Source organism: Suricata suricatta, chromosome 4 (assembly GCF_006229205.1).
Source record: "Suricata suricatta isolate VVHF042 chromosome 4, meerkat_22Aug2017_6uvM2_HiC, whole genome shotgun sequence".
Classification (NCBI taxonomy): domain Eukaryota; kingdom Metazoa; phylum Chordata; class Mammalia; order Carnivora; family Herpestidae; genus Suricata; species Suricata suricatta.
Window position 1 is genome coordinate 50,579,994 of NC_043703.1, and position 15,929 is coordinate 50,595,922.

The following is a 15,929-nucleotide window of genomic DNA, read 5'->3' on the forward strand; positions in this document are numbered from 1 at the left end:
GGGGGGGGGGAGAGAGAGAGAGAGGGAGAGGGAGGGGGAGAGGGAGGGAGGGAGGGAGAGAATGAGTGGGGGAGGAGCAGGAAGGAGGGGACCAGTTCAGAAGCCAGCTGTGTGCTGTCAGCACAGAGCCCGATGCAGGGCTTGAACTCACGAACCAACCGTGAGATCATGACCTCAGGCAAAGTTGAACACTTAACTGACTAACCCACCCAAGTGCCCCTTATTTATATTTTTGGTATACTAACTATATTTATTGAGCAGTTCTAATTTGTGTAGACTCTGAGGATGCAGCATTTAAAACAGACAAGATCTCTGTTCACATGGAGGCTATACAGTATGGCGAGGAAGATAGGCACTTCCTAAGTAATCAAATAACAATTTCAGGGAATGATAGTGTGGTGTAGAAAATGGAGTAACATGATAGCGTGTGTGTTGGGGGTGTGGGAGACTGGCGGTGTTAGATAGCGTGGTCAGGCAGGTGACATGTGAGATTCTACTGGTAAGGAAGCTCTGGGGAAGAACATTTCAAGTAGCAGGAACCTGTGCAGAGGCCCGGAAGTAGGTATAAAGTTGGCACGTTGAGTGCTGAAAAGAGAACCCATGGCAAAGTAAGTGAGAGGGTGAAGGAAGATGATGAGATGTTCATGTGATCAGTGGCTGCGGTGGACAGGTGCTGGTTACTGAGCCTGGCTGGTGGCGTTTAGGTGTGCTCCTCACACACGTATTAGACGAGTGATGGAAAGGTCATGGTCTTTGGAGTCAGACCAGAGTTTGCAAGTAGGCTGAGCCACTTATAAACAAAGTTTATGAATTCTTACATTCCAGTTTATACATCTGTAGGGAGGAGGTAACGACACCTACCTTAGACAATGAATACCTGTGAGATAGAACACGTTTTGTATGGACATACCGTAGTTGCTTGTGTGTGTATGTATGCATACCTTGGTTCCATTCCTGAAGTGGCACTAATGCAGTTTCTGGTTTTTTTCTGTGTTGTTACCATATATATTTTGCTTTTGGATTTTGAACTTAAAAACAATTGTAGCAGTACTGGTTGACAGTTAAATTCCCTATTTTTATTTTTTTTAATATTTATTTTTGAGAGAGAGAGAGAGAGAGAGAGAGAGCAAGCAAGTGAGGGAGGGGCAGAGAGGCGAGGGGGGGGACGGAGGATCTGAAATAGATTCTGCACTGACAGCACAGATCCCTCCGTGGGGTTCGAACCTATGAACCAGGAGATCATGACTGGAGCCGAAATCAGGAGTCAGATGCTTAACCAACTGAGCCACCCAGGTGCCCCTAAATTCCCTACTTATCAAGGTTTTTTTCCCCCTTCTCTTCTATGAAAGTGAAAATATTCCTACTACAACAACTTGGTAAGACTTAGTTTATGAAAATATACTTCATGTTATAAGTAATTTAAATTGGTATAAAACCTTCCCATCGCGTATGTTTTATACCTAATTTTGGATCTTGAATTTAGAATTTATATAATGCAAAGAAAAGTTGCTCTGTGTCTATTCACTTCGTTAATTCTTGTTCATATTTCTTTACAGAAATGTTACGAACAGAAGCAGTACAAAAATGGCCTCAAGTTTTGCAAGATGATTCTTTCGAATCCAAAATTTGCTGAACATGGAGGTATTGCCTCATCTGTGAGAGACTGCTTTGGAGAACTGTAATTCCAAAATCAGATAAGATTCCTAACAGTGAATGAACAATACTTCCCAGATTCCATGGCTTTGTAGTTCTCTAATAACTAAAAAGTGTCATATCAATCTTATTCTAGGTCACTTTCCTTTTATTATGCATAGGTGTCTGCACAGCCTTCACTTTCAGATAAGTGGTTGGTTGATCTATTGGACATAGACCTCGTTTCATCTATTAACTTTGAGTAGGACTTAAATTTATACTTTGATATCTTGTCTGAAATGAAGATCATACCTGCAAGACAGAAGTAGTATAAAAAACAGATGTATTTTATTCTTTGGTAGATGTCTTTTTTATATATCTGCCGACCTTTATATATAAATGCTTAAATTAGATACTATTGATTTATCATTAAATTATTTTATCTTTTTTTTAAAAAGTTTTCTTTTAACATTTATTTATTTTTGAAAGACAGAGAGAGACAGATCATGAGGAGGGGAGGGGCAGAGAAAGAGGGACACACAGAATCAGAAGCAGGCTCCAGGCTCTGAGCTGTCAGCACAGAGCCTGATGCAGGGCTTGAACCCACGAACCGTGAGAATGTGACCTGAACCAAAGTCAGACGCTTAACCAACTGAGCCACTCAGGCACCCCTACATTGTTTATCTTGAGTTGTTTTTCTAGCACTGGTGTTTCTAGGTCTATACTTGCTTGTCTTATCCTTTTCCACTGGTGACCAATGTTTGTTTAAAGGGATCAGGTTAGGCATGCAAGTTATGATCCTGCAGCAGAGCATAGCTAATTGGAGTCTCTGAATATTAGATTTGGGTAACTCTTAAGACCATCTTCTTTGGAAAATAGGCCAACTCTTCTCAGCTTTCAAATAACACTTAAAACATTCTTTGAAGAGAGAAGTCTTCATGGAGTTTTAAAAATGTAAAGCTTGTTTTCAAGTTTTTTCTTTATGGAACCCTTATCCAAATGGCAGCTAGAGGGAAAAACAGATAAATGTGTATAAATGACAGATAAATGAAGATGTTTGTAGGGGTCTGATTGCTGGCTCACCATGTTCAGAAAACCAGAGTCCACAAAGATCATTTGAAAACCATTGTTCTTGTCTAATTCCCTGCTTGTGGATTTATTCAGAGAATCATTTCATTCCAAGCCATCTTTCATTAGCTGCCTTACATATATAGTTGGGTTGCCACTTCTACAGTCCAGTCTTACACTCTTAAAATGCAAACTGATGTTAATTAGCTTAGCTAGAATTAGTTGGAATAAACTGGGAGACAAAAATGAACTGTGTTCCGATATTGAATAAGCTGATGTTTACATTGTGTACATCTCTTTGCTAAGGGAGATTGTTTTTGTGGAGTGTAGATCCTATGATGGACAGAAGTGATCTCCGATGAAGGCTGTGGAGCCACTGTAGTAGATTTAACTCAGCAGGACTCGTGCCTACTGGATTACCTTTTTTTAGCAGAATAATCTCAGTCCCCTTTGTACAGTCTTCAAAAAGGCAGGAAGCATTGTAGGAACTCAGTCTCAGCCTAAGGGATTTCAGAAAAGGATTCAGGTTAAGCTTTAATAAGTACTTAAACGTAGTTTTACTTTTTGTATTGGAGATAAGTTCTAACTTATGTGATTAAAAAGACAAACAACATAAGCAGTGGCAGATATCATACTAAAATAGTACTAAAAGTCAAACGAAATAAAATAGTGCTAAGAGAATAATTTGAATTCTTTGTGTGTAAATACAAATTAAAATATTTTTCAGAGACTTTGGCTATGAAAGGATTAACATTGAACTGCTTAGGAAAAAAAGAAGAAGCGTATGAATTTGTTCGTAAAGGTCTTCGTAATGATGTCAAGAGCCATGTCTGTATCCTTTTGCATAATTGAAATTTATTATTTCATTTATTTTCCATTTAATAGGGTTTTCTAATTCAGAAAAAACAGACCTTTACTATGGAAGGTTTTGCATAGAAGGAGGAGTTTAATGAACTCTGTACCATTACTCTGCTTCAATAATTATCAACATTTTGTGATATTAATTTCTTCTATTCCCCATCCCTTGTTTCTTACAGTTGATTGAAAGAAAATCTCTGTACAGTATGTTTCACTTCAGTTGTGCTAAGTGTGAGTGAAAAGTAACTGATATGTGACTTGAAACTCATTTTTTTCTGACATATCTATAGACTGAGTGATACCATCCTGTCATTCCAACGGACTTACATGTATAGTAAAATTTGTGTTCTTTAAACTTTTAGACATTTCAGAAGAAAAACTGAGAAAAACCCTGTTTTAAAACAATTTATTTTGTATTGAGTATGATGTGGGTTCTTCAGTTTGGTTTCTGTTGCACAGGGACAAAGCTGGTAACTTTACTGGATACTTAATTGTATTTTTCATTGGCTGGTGTCGCAGTATATGAACAGACAAAAGTACTTTTTAAGGATGGGTCGCCGAAATTGACCTTCATTGTTGTTTGGCCCATCTGTGTGCTTATTCACAATCTTTTCACATGTTGCCCTTGGATCTTAATACTTTATATTTCATTCCTCTAGCTATTGGCCAGTATCGAACATCAATAGTCTAAGTTGTGTTTTCATTTAGGATTCTCTCAAAATATTAAATACTTATTTCTTTATCTCAGTGCCTAGTCCGGAGTGAAGAGAGAGGGCATGTATGATAGTTTTTTTGGCTCTAAATGTGCTCAGACTTTAATTTACAATAAATAAAAATTTAATTTTTGTGGTTTTTAGTATCACTAGTGAATTAACTGATGGTTACATGTTGTTTGAGAATTGATGGACTATAAACTAGATTTATTTTATTTATTTTTTAAAAATTCTTTTATGTTCTTTATTTGTTGAGAGACAGAGACACAGCAAGCAGGGGAGTGTCAGAGAGAAAGGGAGATACAGAATCCAAAGCAGCTTCCAGGCTCTGAGCTAGCTGTCAGCACAGAGTCTGATGCGGGGCTTGAACCCACCAACCGTGAGATCATGACCTGAGCCAAAGCCAGACACTTAACCAAGTGAGCCACCCAGGCACCCCTATAAACTAGATTTAAAAGATGGTTGCAGTTCTTGTGTATATAGTAATGAAACATAAGTACATGTTGAGGTGATGGAGTGAGAAAGTAAGTGGATTATAGGTAGGAAACGTGAGGAATCTTTACCAAGAATTTTCTAAGGTAACAAATACAATAGAGAATTCCAAACACGTGTAAGTGGAGAGCATAGGCTGATGAACCCTCATGTGCCCATCACCCAACTTTAATAATTTAACAACTGTCAGTCAGGACCAACCTGGTTTGATCTTTTACCACCTGCTCACTGTCCCCCTCCCTCTGACCCCAGATTATTCTGAAGTAAATCCCAGACAACATACCACTTCGTTAAGGTAAGCTTTATATTAGATATGTAGCATAGTATATTCTAGTATCTGTGAATGTCTCTATTTCCTTAACTTAGTAGGTTGGCATGTTTATGGACTCTTGCAGCGTTCTGATAAGAAGTATGATGAAGCTATTAAGTGTTACCGAAATGCCCTCAAATTAGATAAAGATAATCTACAAATTTTGAGAGATCTCTCTCTGTTGCAGATCCAAATGAGAGACCTTGAAGGTTATCGAGTAAGTACTTTAGTCTTAAGTGTATATGTTTTTATAACGGACATAATTTAAAAACATTGTCTTCAGAATGAGGTGAGCATAGACCAAGATTATGTAGATTTTATTGTTTATTATCATCTGTAGCAGAAGGGGAAAGTCACCTGAGATGTTCTTCCCCCATTATAGTTGTGGAACTGCATACTCAATTATAAAAAAAGGGGTAACTGTTTATTCATTTAATGCTTTTTAGAAAACTAGACTGTCTCTGTGCAAATGCTGTACTAGATTCTTAGTAGATTTGACACTTACAGTTTTGGTAAACAAAGTTTTTATAATTGAAATCTAAATGTAGGAATTAATAAGCTTTTTCTGTTATGGGTTAGTAAATATAAAATGATGTGGGCAGGATTACTATAAAGCAGGCTTTCTGTAGTTCAGACCTCTTCACACTGGCATCTTCCAATCTGTGGGGCATCTCTGAGGGCTTATTCCACTGAGTACCCTGATTTCACTATGTCCACAATGGAATTCTCTCCCTTATGTGAAGGAGACCACCAACTCTTAACGGTTCTCTTTAAATAAATTAAGTTCTTTCATTTACTTTTTACTTTTGACTTCTACTGCCACACAAATCCTTATACCCATTCCTAGATTTTTGCAGGTTTTGAACATTCTGCTGAGCTTAATAAAGGTATCATAATTTCAGAATATAGTTTAATAAAAAGGTATCGTAGTCTCTTTTCTAAGATGTTTAGTTACCAAAAGAAATTTGCATTTTAAGGCAACCCAAAAGCATGGGCACCAGGGATAGCTTTTAGTAAAAGCTTATAGTGAGCATTACAGAGTATTCTAGAACTTAAGTAATTTAGATAACATAAAAACTTTCTATTTTATTCAGGAACTTATGTTTGTTCATTGAATTCATTGGAAAGGAATTAGAGCATTAAGTTGTTTTCTTATAGCTCTGTTGAAATACAAATATTTTAGAGAAAGTTAAAAAGAGAAAAAGACAATTTTTTTTTTGAGAAAGAGAGAGAGACAGCGTGAGCAGGGGAGGATCAGCTAGAGAGGGAGATACAGAATCTGAAGACAAGACTCCAGGCTCTGAGCTGTCAGCACAGAGCCTGATGCAGGGTTCCAACCGTGAGATCATGGCCTGAGCCGAAGCTGGATGCTGAACTGACTGAGCCACCCAGGTGCCCCAAAGACAATTTTTAATTTAATATTTTTTTATTTTTTAGGAGACAAGGTATCAGCTTCTTCAGTTGCGCCCAACACAGCGTGCTTCCTGGATTGGCTACGCTATTGCATACCATTTGCTGAAAGATTATGATATGGCACTAAAACTGTTAGAAGAGTTTAGACAAACTCAGCAAGTAAGAACTTCATTCTAAAATTTCTCCCACCTACACAAACTAAAATAGTTGATATCTATATTGCCCCGATTCCCAATTATACATGAAAGTCTTTAGGACCCATGGAAAAACTTGAAGAAATTTTGAAATAATTGGAAAAAATTAAAATACAGAATAAAAATTTTTTAAAAATATTTATTTTTGAGAGAGAGACAGAGCACGGGTTGGGGAGGGGCAGAGAGAGGAAGACACAGAATCCGAAGCAGGCTTCAGACTCTCAGCTGTCAGCACAGAGCCCAGTGCAGGGCTCCAACTCAAGAACCACGAGATCATGACCTGAGCCAAAGTTGGATGCTTAACTGACCGAACTACCCGGGTACCCCTAAAACATAGAATTCTTGATACAAAATAAATAATATGAAAATTTTTGTACTCTGTTATCTTGATGATATTCAAATGACTAAAGAAAGAAAACATAAAAATGAAAATAGTTTTGTGATTATGGGAATTATTTCTCATATATATTGCTTTAATGTTTTATATACATGTTAATACATTTTAATACATAGGAAAATAGAAAAATGCAGAAAATATATTGTGCTTCACAAGATAAATAGATGTTAACATTTTACCACAATTTCTCCAGATTTTATTATTTTTTAAAGAAATATTTGGGGTCCCTGGATGGCTCAAATGGTTGAGTGTTCAAGTCTTAATTTCATCTCAGGTCATGATTGCAGGGTCATGGGATTGAGCCCGGCATTGGGCTCTGCACTGAGCGCACAGCCTGCTTAATTTTCTCTTTCTCAGGGCCGCTTGGTGGCTCAGTTAGTTTGTCTGACTCTTGGTTCTGGCTCAGGTCATGGTCTCATAGTTTTTTGAGTTCGAGCCCTACGTCAGGCTCTGTGCTGGCAGTGCAGAACCTGCTCTTGAGATTCTCTCTCTCTCCCTTGCTCTCTGCCCCTTTCCCACTTGTGGTGTCTCTTCTGTCTCTCTCGAATTTTAAGGAAAAAAAGCCAGATTCCCCCCACCCCCTCCCCTCCTTGCACATGCATGCTCTCTTACTTTCTCTAAAAAAGCAAATAATTTAAAAATTTACAAAGAAAGAAATATTATAGAAGTAGTATAAAGTTCTCCTACATCTCTAGAGCCACTATTCAGAATAGCCACTGTTCTGAAATTGGTGTATATCGTTTCTAGTCATATTTACATTATATATAAGTCCATAAAAGTTACAAACTGTTACTTTACGTATTTAAAAAGTTGACTGAACAATATGCACTTTTTTTCATTTCTTGAGACATAATCTGTGTTGATACATGTAGGACTAGTTTTATCTATTAAAAAAATGTTTGTTTATGTTTGAGAGAGAAGTAGGGGGACAGAGAGAGAGGGAGACAGAGGATCCAAAGCAGGCAGCAGGCTCTGTGCTGAAGTGGAGAGCCCAACGCGGGGCTTGAACTCATAAACCATGAGATCATGAACTGAGCCAAAACCAAGAGTCGATGCTTAACTGGTACCCCAAGTTTATCCATTTTTTAACTGCTTTTTGGTATTTCATTATATAAATAAGCCAGGGTTTATCAATTCTACTTTTTCCTATATGCCAATACCACACTATCTTGATGATTTTTGCTTTATAGTAAGTTTAAAATTTGAAGTGCATGGTCTACTTTGTTCTTTTTCTAGATTCTTTTGGCTATACAGGATTTCTCTTATTCCCATTGGAGTTTTAGGGTTAACATGTCAATTCTGCAAAAAAGCTTGCTAAGAGTTTTATATGGACTGCATTGAACTTGTAGATCAATTTGGAGAAAATTGCCATCAAAACAATACTGAGTATTCTGACCCATGCACATGGTTTAGAATGTCTTCATTATATAGGTCTTTAATTTTTCTCAGCATGCTTTGTAGTCTTCAGTATATTGGTCTTGTTTCCTAAATTTATTCCTAAATATTTTGTTCTTTTAGATGTTACTATAAATGCAGTTATTTTAGTTTTGTTTTGGGGTCATTGGTTGCTAGTACATGGGAGTATAATTGATTTTTGTATTTTGATTATGTATTCTGTCACCCTGCTAAACTTTTTTATTCTAGTAGTTTTTGGTAGATTGTTTAGGATTTTAACTATTTTCATATTCTGTGGGTATAGGATTTGCTGACCTTAATCTTGACTTTGCCATAGGCAGAATTGCCACCTTTATGTTTGTTTTAAAGAGTGGTTTGGGGTGCCTGAGTGGCTCAGCTGGTTAAGCGTCCAACCTTGATTTCAGCTCAGGTCATGATCTCTTGGCTCGTGAGTTTGAGCCCCACATCAGGCTTTATGCTGACAGTGTGGATCCTGCTTGGGATTCTCTCTCTCTACCTTTCTGTCTGCCTCTCCTGCCCCTCTCTCAAAAATAAATTAATTTAAAAAAAATATTAATTTTCTTAACTATTAATCACTCTTCTATTTGTAATTGCTTTGGGTTGCTTTTTTGTCAATGTGAATGGCTTTTCTGAGGAAGCAATTAAAGATCTATAACTTTTATATATTCATAAAAATAATTAAAAAAAATTTTTTTTCAGGTTCCTCCCAACAAAATGGACTATGAATATAGTGAACTGATACTATACCAGAATCAAGTGATGAGAGAGGCAGACCTATTTCAGGAATCTTTGGAACATATAGAAACATATGAGAAACAAATATGTGATAAACGTTTGGTGGAAGAAATTAAAGGTAAGTTGATCTGCTTTTTTTTAGTGGTCTCAATTAAAGAAAGGAATAAAAGCGACGTACTTTACTCTGTCCTTATACTTAAATAAGACTTGCTGTATAATAAAAAAAACATTTTTATTATTAATCTATTATTTATTAAGTTAATCCTCATAACAATAATCTTGGTATGGTTTTATATCCATTTTAGAGATGAAGGGCTGAGGAACCAGAGAGGTTAAGTGCCTTGCCCAGAGTCCTACAGCTAAGTAAGCTGGGTAGTGCTGCATGTGAGTCTAGGGATTTTGACTCCAGATTCCATTTTCGTAGGCAGTGTTTTATATTCTCTTCATAGTCCTCACCTCCAAATATATATCCATGAAATAAATTACAATGAGAATAGTAAATGATGACACGGGGGGCCATTTTGAAAGTGAGATTGATTTATTTTTAATATGGGCTAATTATGAAGGCAGGATTCGGTTAAATAGTTTGTTTAAAATGTTGATCAACAAGGGGTCAAGTACATTTTTTTAAAACAAAGTTTTGCTCATCACTTATCATTCTGAGCAATACTATAATAAAATGTCCAACGAAAGTAATAATTAGAATTTTTTTTTACGTTCTTTATTTTTGAGAGACAGAGAGAGACAATGTGAGCAGGGGAGGGTCAGAGAGGGGAGACACAGAATCCGAAGCAGGCTCCAGGCTCTGAGCTAGCTGTCAGCACAGAGCCCGATGTGGGGCTCGAACTCACGAACCGTGAGATCATGACCTGAGCCAAAGCTGGACGCTCAACCAACTGAGCCACCCAGGCACCCCAAAAGTAATAATTAGTTTAAAACTAAAGTTTCATATAGTTATAGGACTTCTAAAATTCATAAAAATAATAGCAAACATTTATTCACTTTTCTTATGTCTCAGAGTATGGTAACTGCTTAAACCTCTTTATTTCATTTTTTTTTTAGCACTTCTAACATGGGTAGATTATCCCCATTTTATAGGTGAGGAAACTAAACCTTAGAGAGGTTAAGGACCTGCCCAAAGTCACCCTGCCTTTAGGTGGTAGAGTTAATTTGTAAACACATCTTCCTGGGCTTTGGAGCTCTTATTTATTTTATTATTTTATTTTATTATTTTTATTTTATTTTATTTTATTTTATTTTATTTTATTTTATTTTATTTTATTTTATTTTATTTTATTTTATTTTTTTAAGTAAACTTTATTACCCAACATGGGGCTTGAAATCATGACCCCAAGATCAAGAGTCATATGCTCTACCAGCTGAGCCACCTGGCTGCCCCTACTTTTTTTTTGTTTGTTTTTTTAAATTTAAAGTCTTCATTTTTATAGAGCAATTTTAGGTTCACAGCAAAATGGAGTGGAAGGTCAGAGATTTCACATAGACTGTCCCCACATATGCAGTCTCCTCTGCCATTATCAACATCCCCCACCAGAATGGTATATATGTTGCTGTTACTGAACCTATGTTGACATGTAATTATCACCCAAAGACTATGGTTTACATTAAGGTTCGCTCGGTGTTGTATACAGTGTAAGTTTTAACATATCTACCACGGTAGTATCATGTAGAGTAGTTTCATTGCCCTGCAAACCGTCTGTGCTCTGCCTGTTTGTTTCTCCTCGCCCCCAGCGCCTGGCTGCCATTGCTCCTTTTACTGTCTCCATAGAGAATGACATATAGTTGGAATCATGTAGTATGATGTAGTAGCTTTTTTAGATTAGCTTTTTTCACTTAGTAATTGAAGATTCCTTCATGTCTTTTCATTAGTCCTTACTTTTAACTGCCATAATCAGTTCTTCTAGTTAATGTATAGGAACTTAACTGATTTAATTTTTGTGAATAATACTAATATTGACAACACTTTTTTTATTTATATATGTATGTATGTATGTATATTTTTCCAAGTTTTTATTTAAATTCCAGTTGGTTGACGTACAGTGTAATAGTTTCATGTGTGGGATTTAGTGATTCATCACTTACACACAACACCCGATGCTCATCACAAGTGCCCATCACCCCATCTATCCCATTCTTCCTGCCTACCTCCCTTGTCAGCCCTCAGTTTGGTATCTATAGTTAAGAGTCTGCTTTATGGTTTGCCTCTATTTTTTCCCCCTCTGTGTTCATCTGTTTTGTTTCTTAAATTCCACATAAGAGTGAAATCATATTTGTCTTTTTCTGACTTATTTCATTTAGCATTATACTCTCTAGCTCCATCCGTCATTTCAAATGGCAAGACTTTTTTTTTTATGGCGGAGTAATACTCCATTGTGTGTGTACACATATATACACACCACATCTTCATTCATTAGTTATGGACGTTAGGGCTCTTTTCATTATTTGGCTATTGTACAACAGTGTTTTTCAAACTAGTGGTACAATGGGGATAAATTATTTAATGTTCTGGTTCTTTTCTTCTATCACATACAATTGATGGGAGAAAAGAAAAATGGCAATTATTTTTATATTCTGATGTATTATCACTATTTCTTGATTAAATTTTAACTTGGGTGGCTTTCTCTCTGTCTTACAACATCAGTCCAGAACACAGTGATTAAAAAGTAGATATGATAGAGTGAGATGAGTTCTAGTTAAAAAAGTCTGCAAGTTGCAGTGTCGCCACATTCATCCATATGTTGCTAGTGAGGGGAACTTGGGGGTCATCCTCTTGAATATAAAGCCAGTACTTTTTACTGCTTATGGAAACAAGTTAGAGTATTCTTATTCTTTTGTTAAACTTTGCAGGGCCCAGAGACCTTTGACATTTACACATTTATGTCTTTTGTAGTCCTTAGCTTATTAAGATCCTTTAATAAACAGAAAATAACATTAGAGATCTTCACTTACTTTATGAATATGCAGACGTACTTTTTTGTTCTGTGTAGTCCTCTAGTAATAATCTCTGCCTGTGATGGTAGCAGAAAACAAAGATTTTTGGAATTGAAATCTATGTTGTTGTTTATTTGCGTAGGATAAGCAAGGTAAAAGCTGGACTAGCCAATAATTAATTGTAGAGGAATGCAGCATGTTTATAGTTTTAAGTGGCAAACACTTATGTGTATTCATTTTGTGCCAAGCACTGTGTTAACCACTTTAAATTAATTTATTTATCACAAAAGCAGACAGAGGTAGTTAATATTTTATAGGTAAGTGGACATTGGAAGTTTGTAACTTGCTCAGGGTCACAGAGTTAGAAAATGGTAAAGCTGGAAATTATATTGAGTTAGTCTTCTAGAACTTGAGTAATACATATAGATAGTAAAATAATAGCATGTAATAACTGCTTTAATATATTGTCTCTTCTGAAAGCATGAAAAGTGAAATAATATGTCTGAAGACATTTCAAAGGGGAAATAGCAATAGGAAGTTGAGGTGTATTCTTTTTTGAGGATCTCTCTTTTATCTTGGATTAGGTGTGCTTTCTGTTCTACCTGAGAAACTTAAATACTCATTTCCCAAACCTACTTTCCATTGGTGTGGTTTGGTAAAAGGATTTGAACCTTAGGGGTGATCCATGTATGAACCTGGTTTTTGTGATTTCTAGCTGTGAAGTGGTACTTAGTGTTTTTGTTTTACTGAGTTAAACTTTGCCATCACTAAAATGTGATGTAGAAAGGAACTTAAGATAATTGAATGGAGAATTGTTTAATATATGAATTTATCAGGAAAAATACATTCAAATCTAGCAGTAGGAATGTAGGGATATTTCATTAGACTTACTTACCAGTCTGTATTGGGAGTCTTTTTTTGTTGTAAAGGGTATATAAAAATGTGCATAATACAAATATTTTTACCAAGAACTTAATATATTATGTGTATATTTGGAGTGTGAGAGGGAGCCAAAAATGAATGTTAGTATATAATAGAATGTGTAAACGAAGGTTTATTTCTGAAGACAAGCTGTGAATTAATCTGTGTTTAGTGGTATAAACTGCAACATGTCCCAAAGGGAAGCACATACAGTTTTTTTCATAAACATCTAGTATGTTAATGCTGCTTAGTGAAATCTTTGAGATCAGAAAGTTATTTAATGTTTGAGTAAAATGAATATGAATTTAAACTTAATTTTAGGGGAAATGCTGTTGAAATTGGGAAGATTAAAAGAAGCCAGTGAAGTATTCAAAAACTTGATTGATCGGAATGCAGAAAATTGGTGTTATTATGAAGGCTTGGAAAAAGCTCTGCAACTTAGTATGTAATGATTTTTCTCCTCTCCCTTACCTTCCCTAGTGCTTGAAGTAAATGCAAAGTTGTAATAATATTTGAGGACAGATATTTTTAGCATTAGCATTTATTTTTCCACTTAGGAGAATTATAGGCATGGCAGTGAAGATGAATTCAGATATTTATTTATACTTAAATGATAAATGTTCACAGATAATTTTAAGTTCTTTGACCCATTAAAATGTTACCAATTTAGACTAACTAGAGAGGTGGAGAAGAAAATGAGCATTCCATTTCTCAGAAACATAATTATTTAATAATTTTTTAAAGAATTAGAGGTTTGTTACCCTCAACAAAACAATTTTGCTGAGGGTATGTATTGTATGGCGTCAGCATGAATATCACCCTCTTAATTTCAGGCTGGGCTTCTTTGCGTAGAGCAAAATGTCACATATCTTCTTTTCAAATTAGGTAAAACTATCCTGTATAGAAATTCAGAATATTTTCCCAAATTTTCCCTGATATTTTCATAATTAAATACTGTTCAGAGCAGTATTCCTAGTAATAGGAATAGTAATATTCCTAATGTGTTTACTTATGGATAAATATATGTCTCAAATAATTATGAAAATATGGCTCAAGGGTGTTGAAAGAGCAGAACTTATAAATTTAAAAAATTTGGTAAAAATATGTAGCTACTCATACTCATTTATAAAACTATGACCCATGACAAAAAATTTATTTGTTGTGTTCTCAACACTATAAATTACCAGGTTTTCTGTTTGTGTTTAAAATTTAATATCAAAGATCATTAATTGTTTCCTTTAAATTGTTTCTAAGAAAATGAAGGAAACAAAAATATTGATTACATCAATAATTTGTGTTTTTGAAAAATCAGGACAAAAGTTCTATATTTGAAGGTTGGAAATGTGTGAGAACTGCGATGTTTTTCTTTAAACTACCAGTTACTGACATGTAGTTACTAATACAGAAATTTAAATGTTTAGTAAATTGAATTAAACATGTTCCATGTCAAGAACCATGCTTACTATAAAATGCTTTGATTACAAACTAATTACATTATTTTATCTTTTTAGGTTCCATAGGATCTTTTCTCCCCCATGGTAAGTTCTGGAGCTCCAACTTGTGACTTCAAATAGGGCATTGAATGGTTTGGTTTTGTCTTAATTTAACTACATTTATAAGACTTTTTATATTTGAGATAGTGGGGAATTTTTTTCCTTATACTCAGGGTTAGGCTTAAATATGAGACCTGCTTTTTAAAAGCAGTAAATAGCCTTCATGTAAATTTTAGAATAAGGGTCCTTGATATTTCATGAAGTCTCCAAGTTGTTAACAGAATATAAAAATTATCTTCCATATACCCCAGGTTTTGAATCCCACCACATTGGAGCTCCAAAACATACTATTGGGGGAAGGAAAGAGTTTAAACAAAATTAAATATTACCTTTTTAACTGTTATATTTATAGTCTCGATAGTGAACACTACATTTAGGATGGAGATACCTTGATTGCTAGCACCAAGGGTTCTTCTTACAATAATATTTCTGTTTTCTGAGTTAAAATCAATTAAATACCTTATAGTTTAAAATCAAACTTGTTTGCATTCTCTTAAAATTCTGTTGTAAATTGTCTTATAGCTTATATGAAATAGTGCATATAATCTCTCTTTGTAAATTATGTTAGATGTTATTTTAGAATAATGAACAGGACCCAGATCCCACCTTGCAAATTGTTACCGCAGAGTCACATGTAGTTTGTTAGTATATGTATATATGTATATGCATATGTGTGTATATACATGTATATATATATTTTGTATTTAGTACTATAAAATTAGTTTGGTTTTGGGAGGGAAGACCCAACTTTCTTTTAGAAATATATTTTATATCACTATATTTGGGAGAAATAATTTGCCACTTTAAAAATCTGCACGAATGGGATTCTTTATAATGGTGTTTCATTGAAGATTTTAAGTGTTAAATCTACCTTAGAAATTTAGTTCATCTTTTAAACTTTAAAACATTCACGTTGATGATGCTAGAACAGTTGCTTTTTAAAACCTAATCAGTGGGTATTACAGCCTTTTGTGGGGAGGTGTGTGGGCTTCATCGGGTTAGAGAGTTGGTGTAAGATAAGTCATAAAGGAGCCCTTTCTTTTTTACGGGTTGTGCGCTAAGGAATAGAAGAGAAGCGCTGTGCGTCGTGAGTCTGTATGTCTTGCATGTGTATGATTTGAGTTGGATTTAGAATCTGTTGTGATGAAAGAAGTTTTGGATTTATCTGGAGATTGGGTTTCAAATGGTGTTTTGCTGATGATATGATTTCACCACCACAGTTTTTCATGTTGTTCTTATAAAAATTGGGCGAAGCTTTAATATTGACAGTGCAATCTT

At 35.2% G+C, this 15,929-nt stretch overlaps 1 protein-coding gene and 1 long non-coding RNA gene across 7 annotated transcripts in view; one reads left to right on the forward strand and one right to left on the reverse strand.

The window, feature by feature from the left end:
• Positions 1 to 15,929, forward strand: part of NAA16 (N(alpha)-acetyltransferase 16, NatA auxiliary subunit) — a 64,770-nt gene that overhangs the window by 3,631 nt on the left and 45,210 nt on the right. For 2 of the 6 annotated variants that reach the window (XM_029936655.1, XM_029936656.1), the window contains exons 2-8: positions 1,557 to 1,641; positions 3,428 to 3,532; positions 5,133 to 5,290; positions 6,511 to 6,645; positions 9,193 to 9,346; positions 13,420 to 13,539; positions 14,610 to 14,636. In XM_029936655.1, the coding sequence (XP_029792515.1) occupies positions 1,557 to 1,641; positions 3,428 to 3,532; positions 5,133 to 5,290; positions 6,511 to 6,645; positions 9,193 to 9,346; positions 13,420 to 13,539; positions 14,610 to 14,636 (784 nt within the window). Of the gene's footprint in view, positions 1 to 1,556; positions 1,642 to 3,427; positions 3,533 to 4,696; positions 5,059 to 5,132; positions 5,291 to 6,510; positions 6,646 to 9,192; positions 9,347 to 13,419; positions 13,540 to 14,609; positions 14,637 to 15,929 lie in introns of those variants that run through there. The other 4 variants (XM_029936657.1, XM_029936658.1, XM_029936659.1 and 1 more) reach the window with 3 other exon arrangements.
• LOC115289452 overlaps positions 1,787 to 15,929 on the reverse strand; it is a 34,452-nt gene continuing 20,309 nt past the window's right edge. Inside the window, exons 2-4 of the long non-coding RNA XR_003907630.1 lie at positions 12,196 to 12,254; positions 3,121 to 3,200; positions 1,787 to 1,944 (exon numbers count right to left, since the gene is read on the reverse strand). This is a non-coding gene — a long non-coding RNA (uncharacterized LOC115289452). The remainder of the gene's footprint in view (positions 1,945 to 3,120; positions 3,201 to 12,195; positions 12,255 to 15,929) is intronic.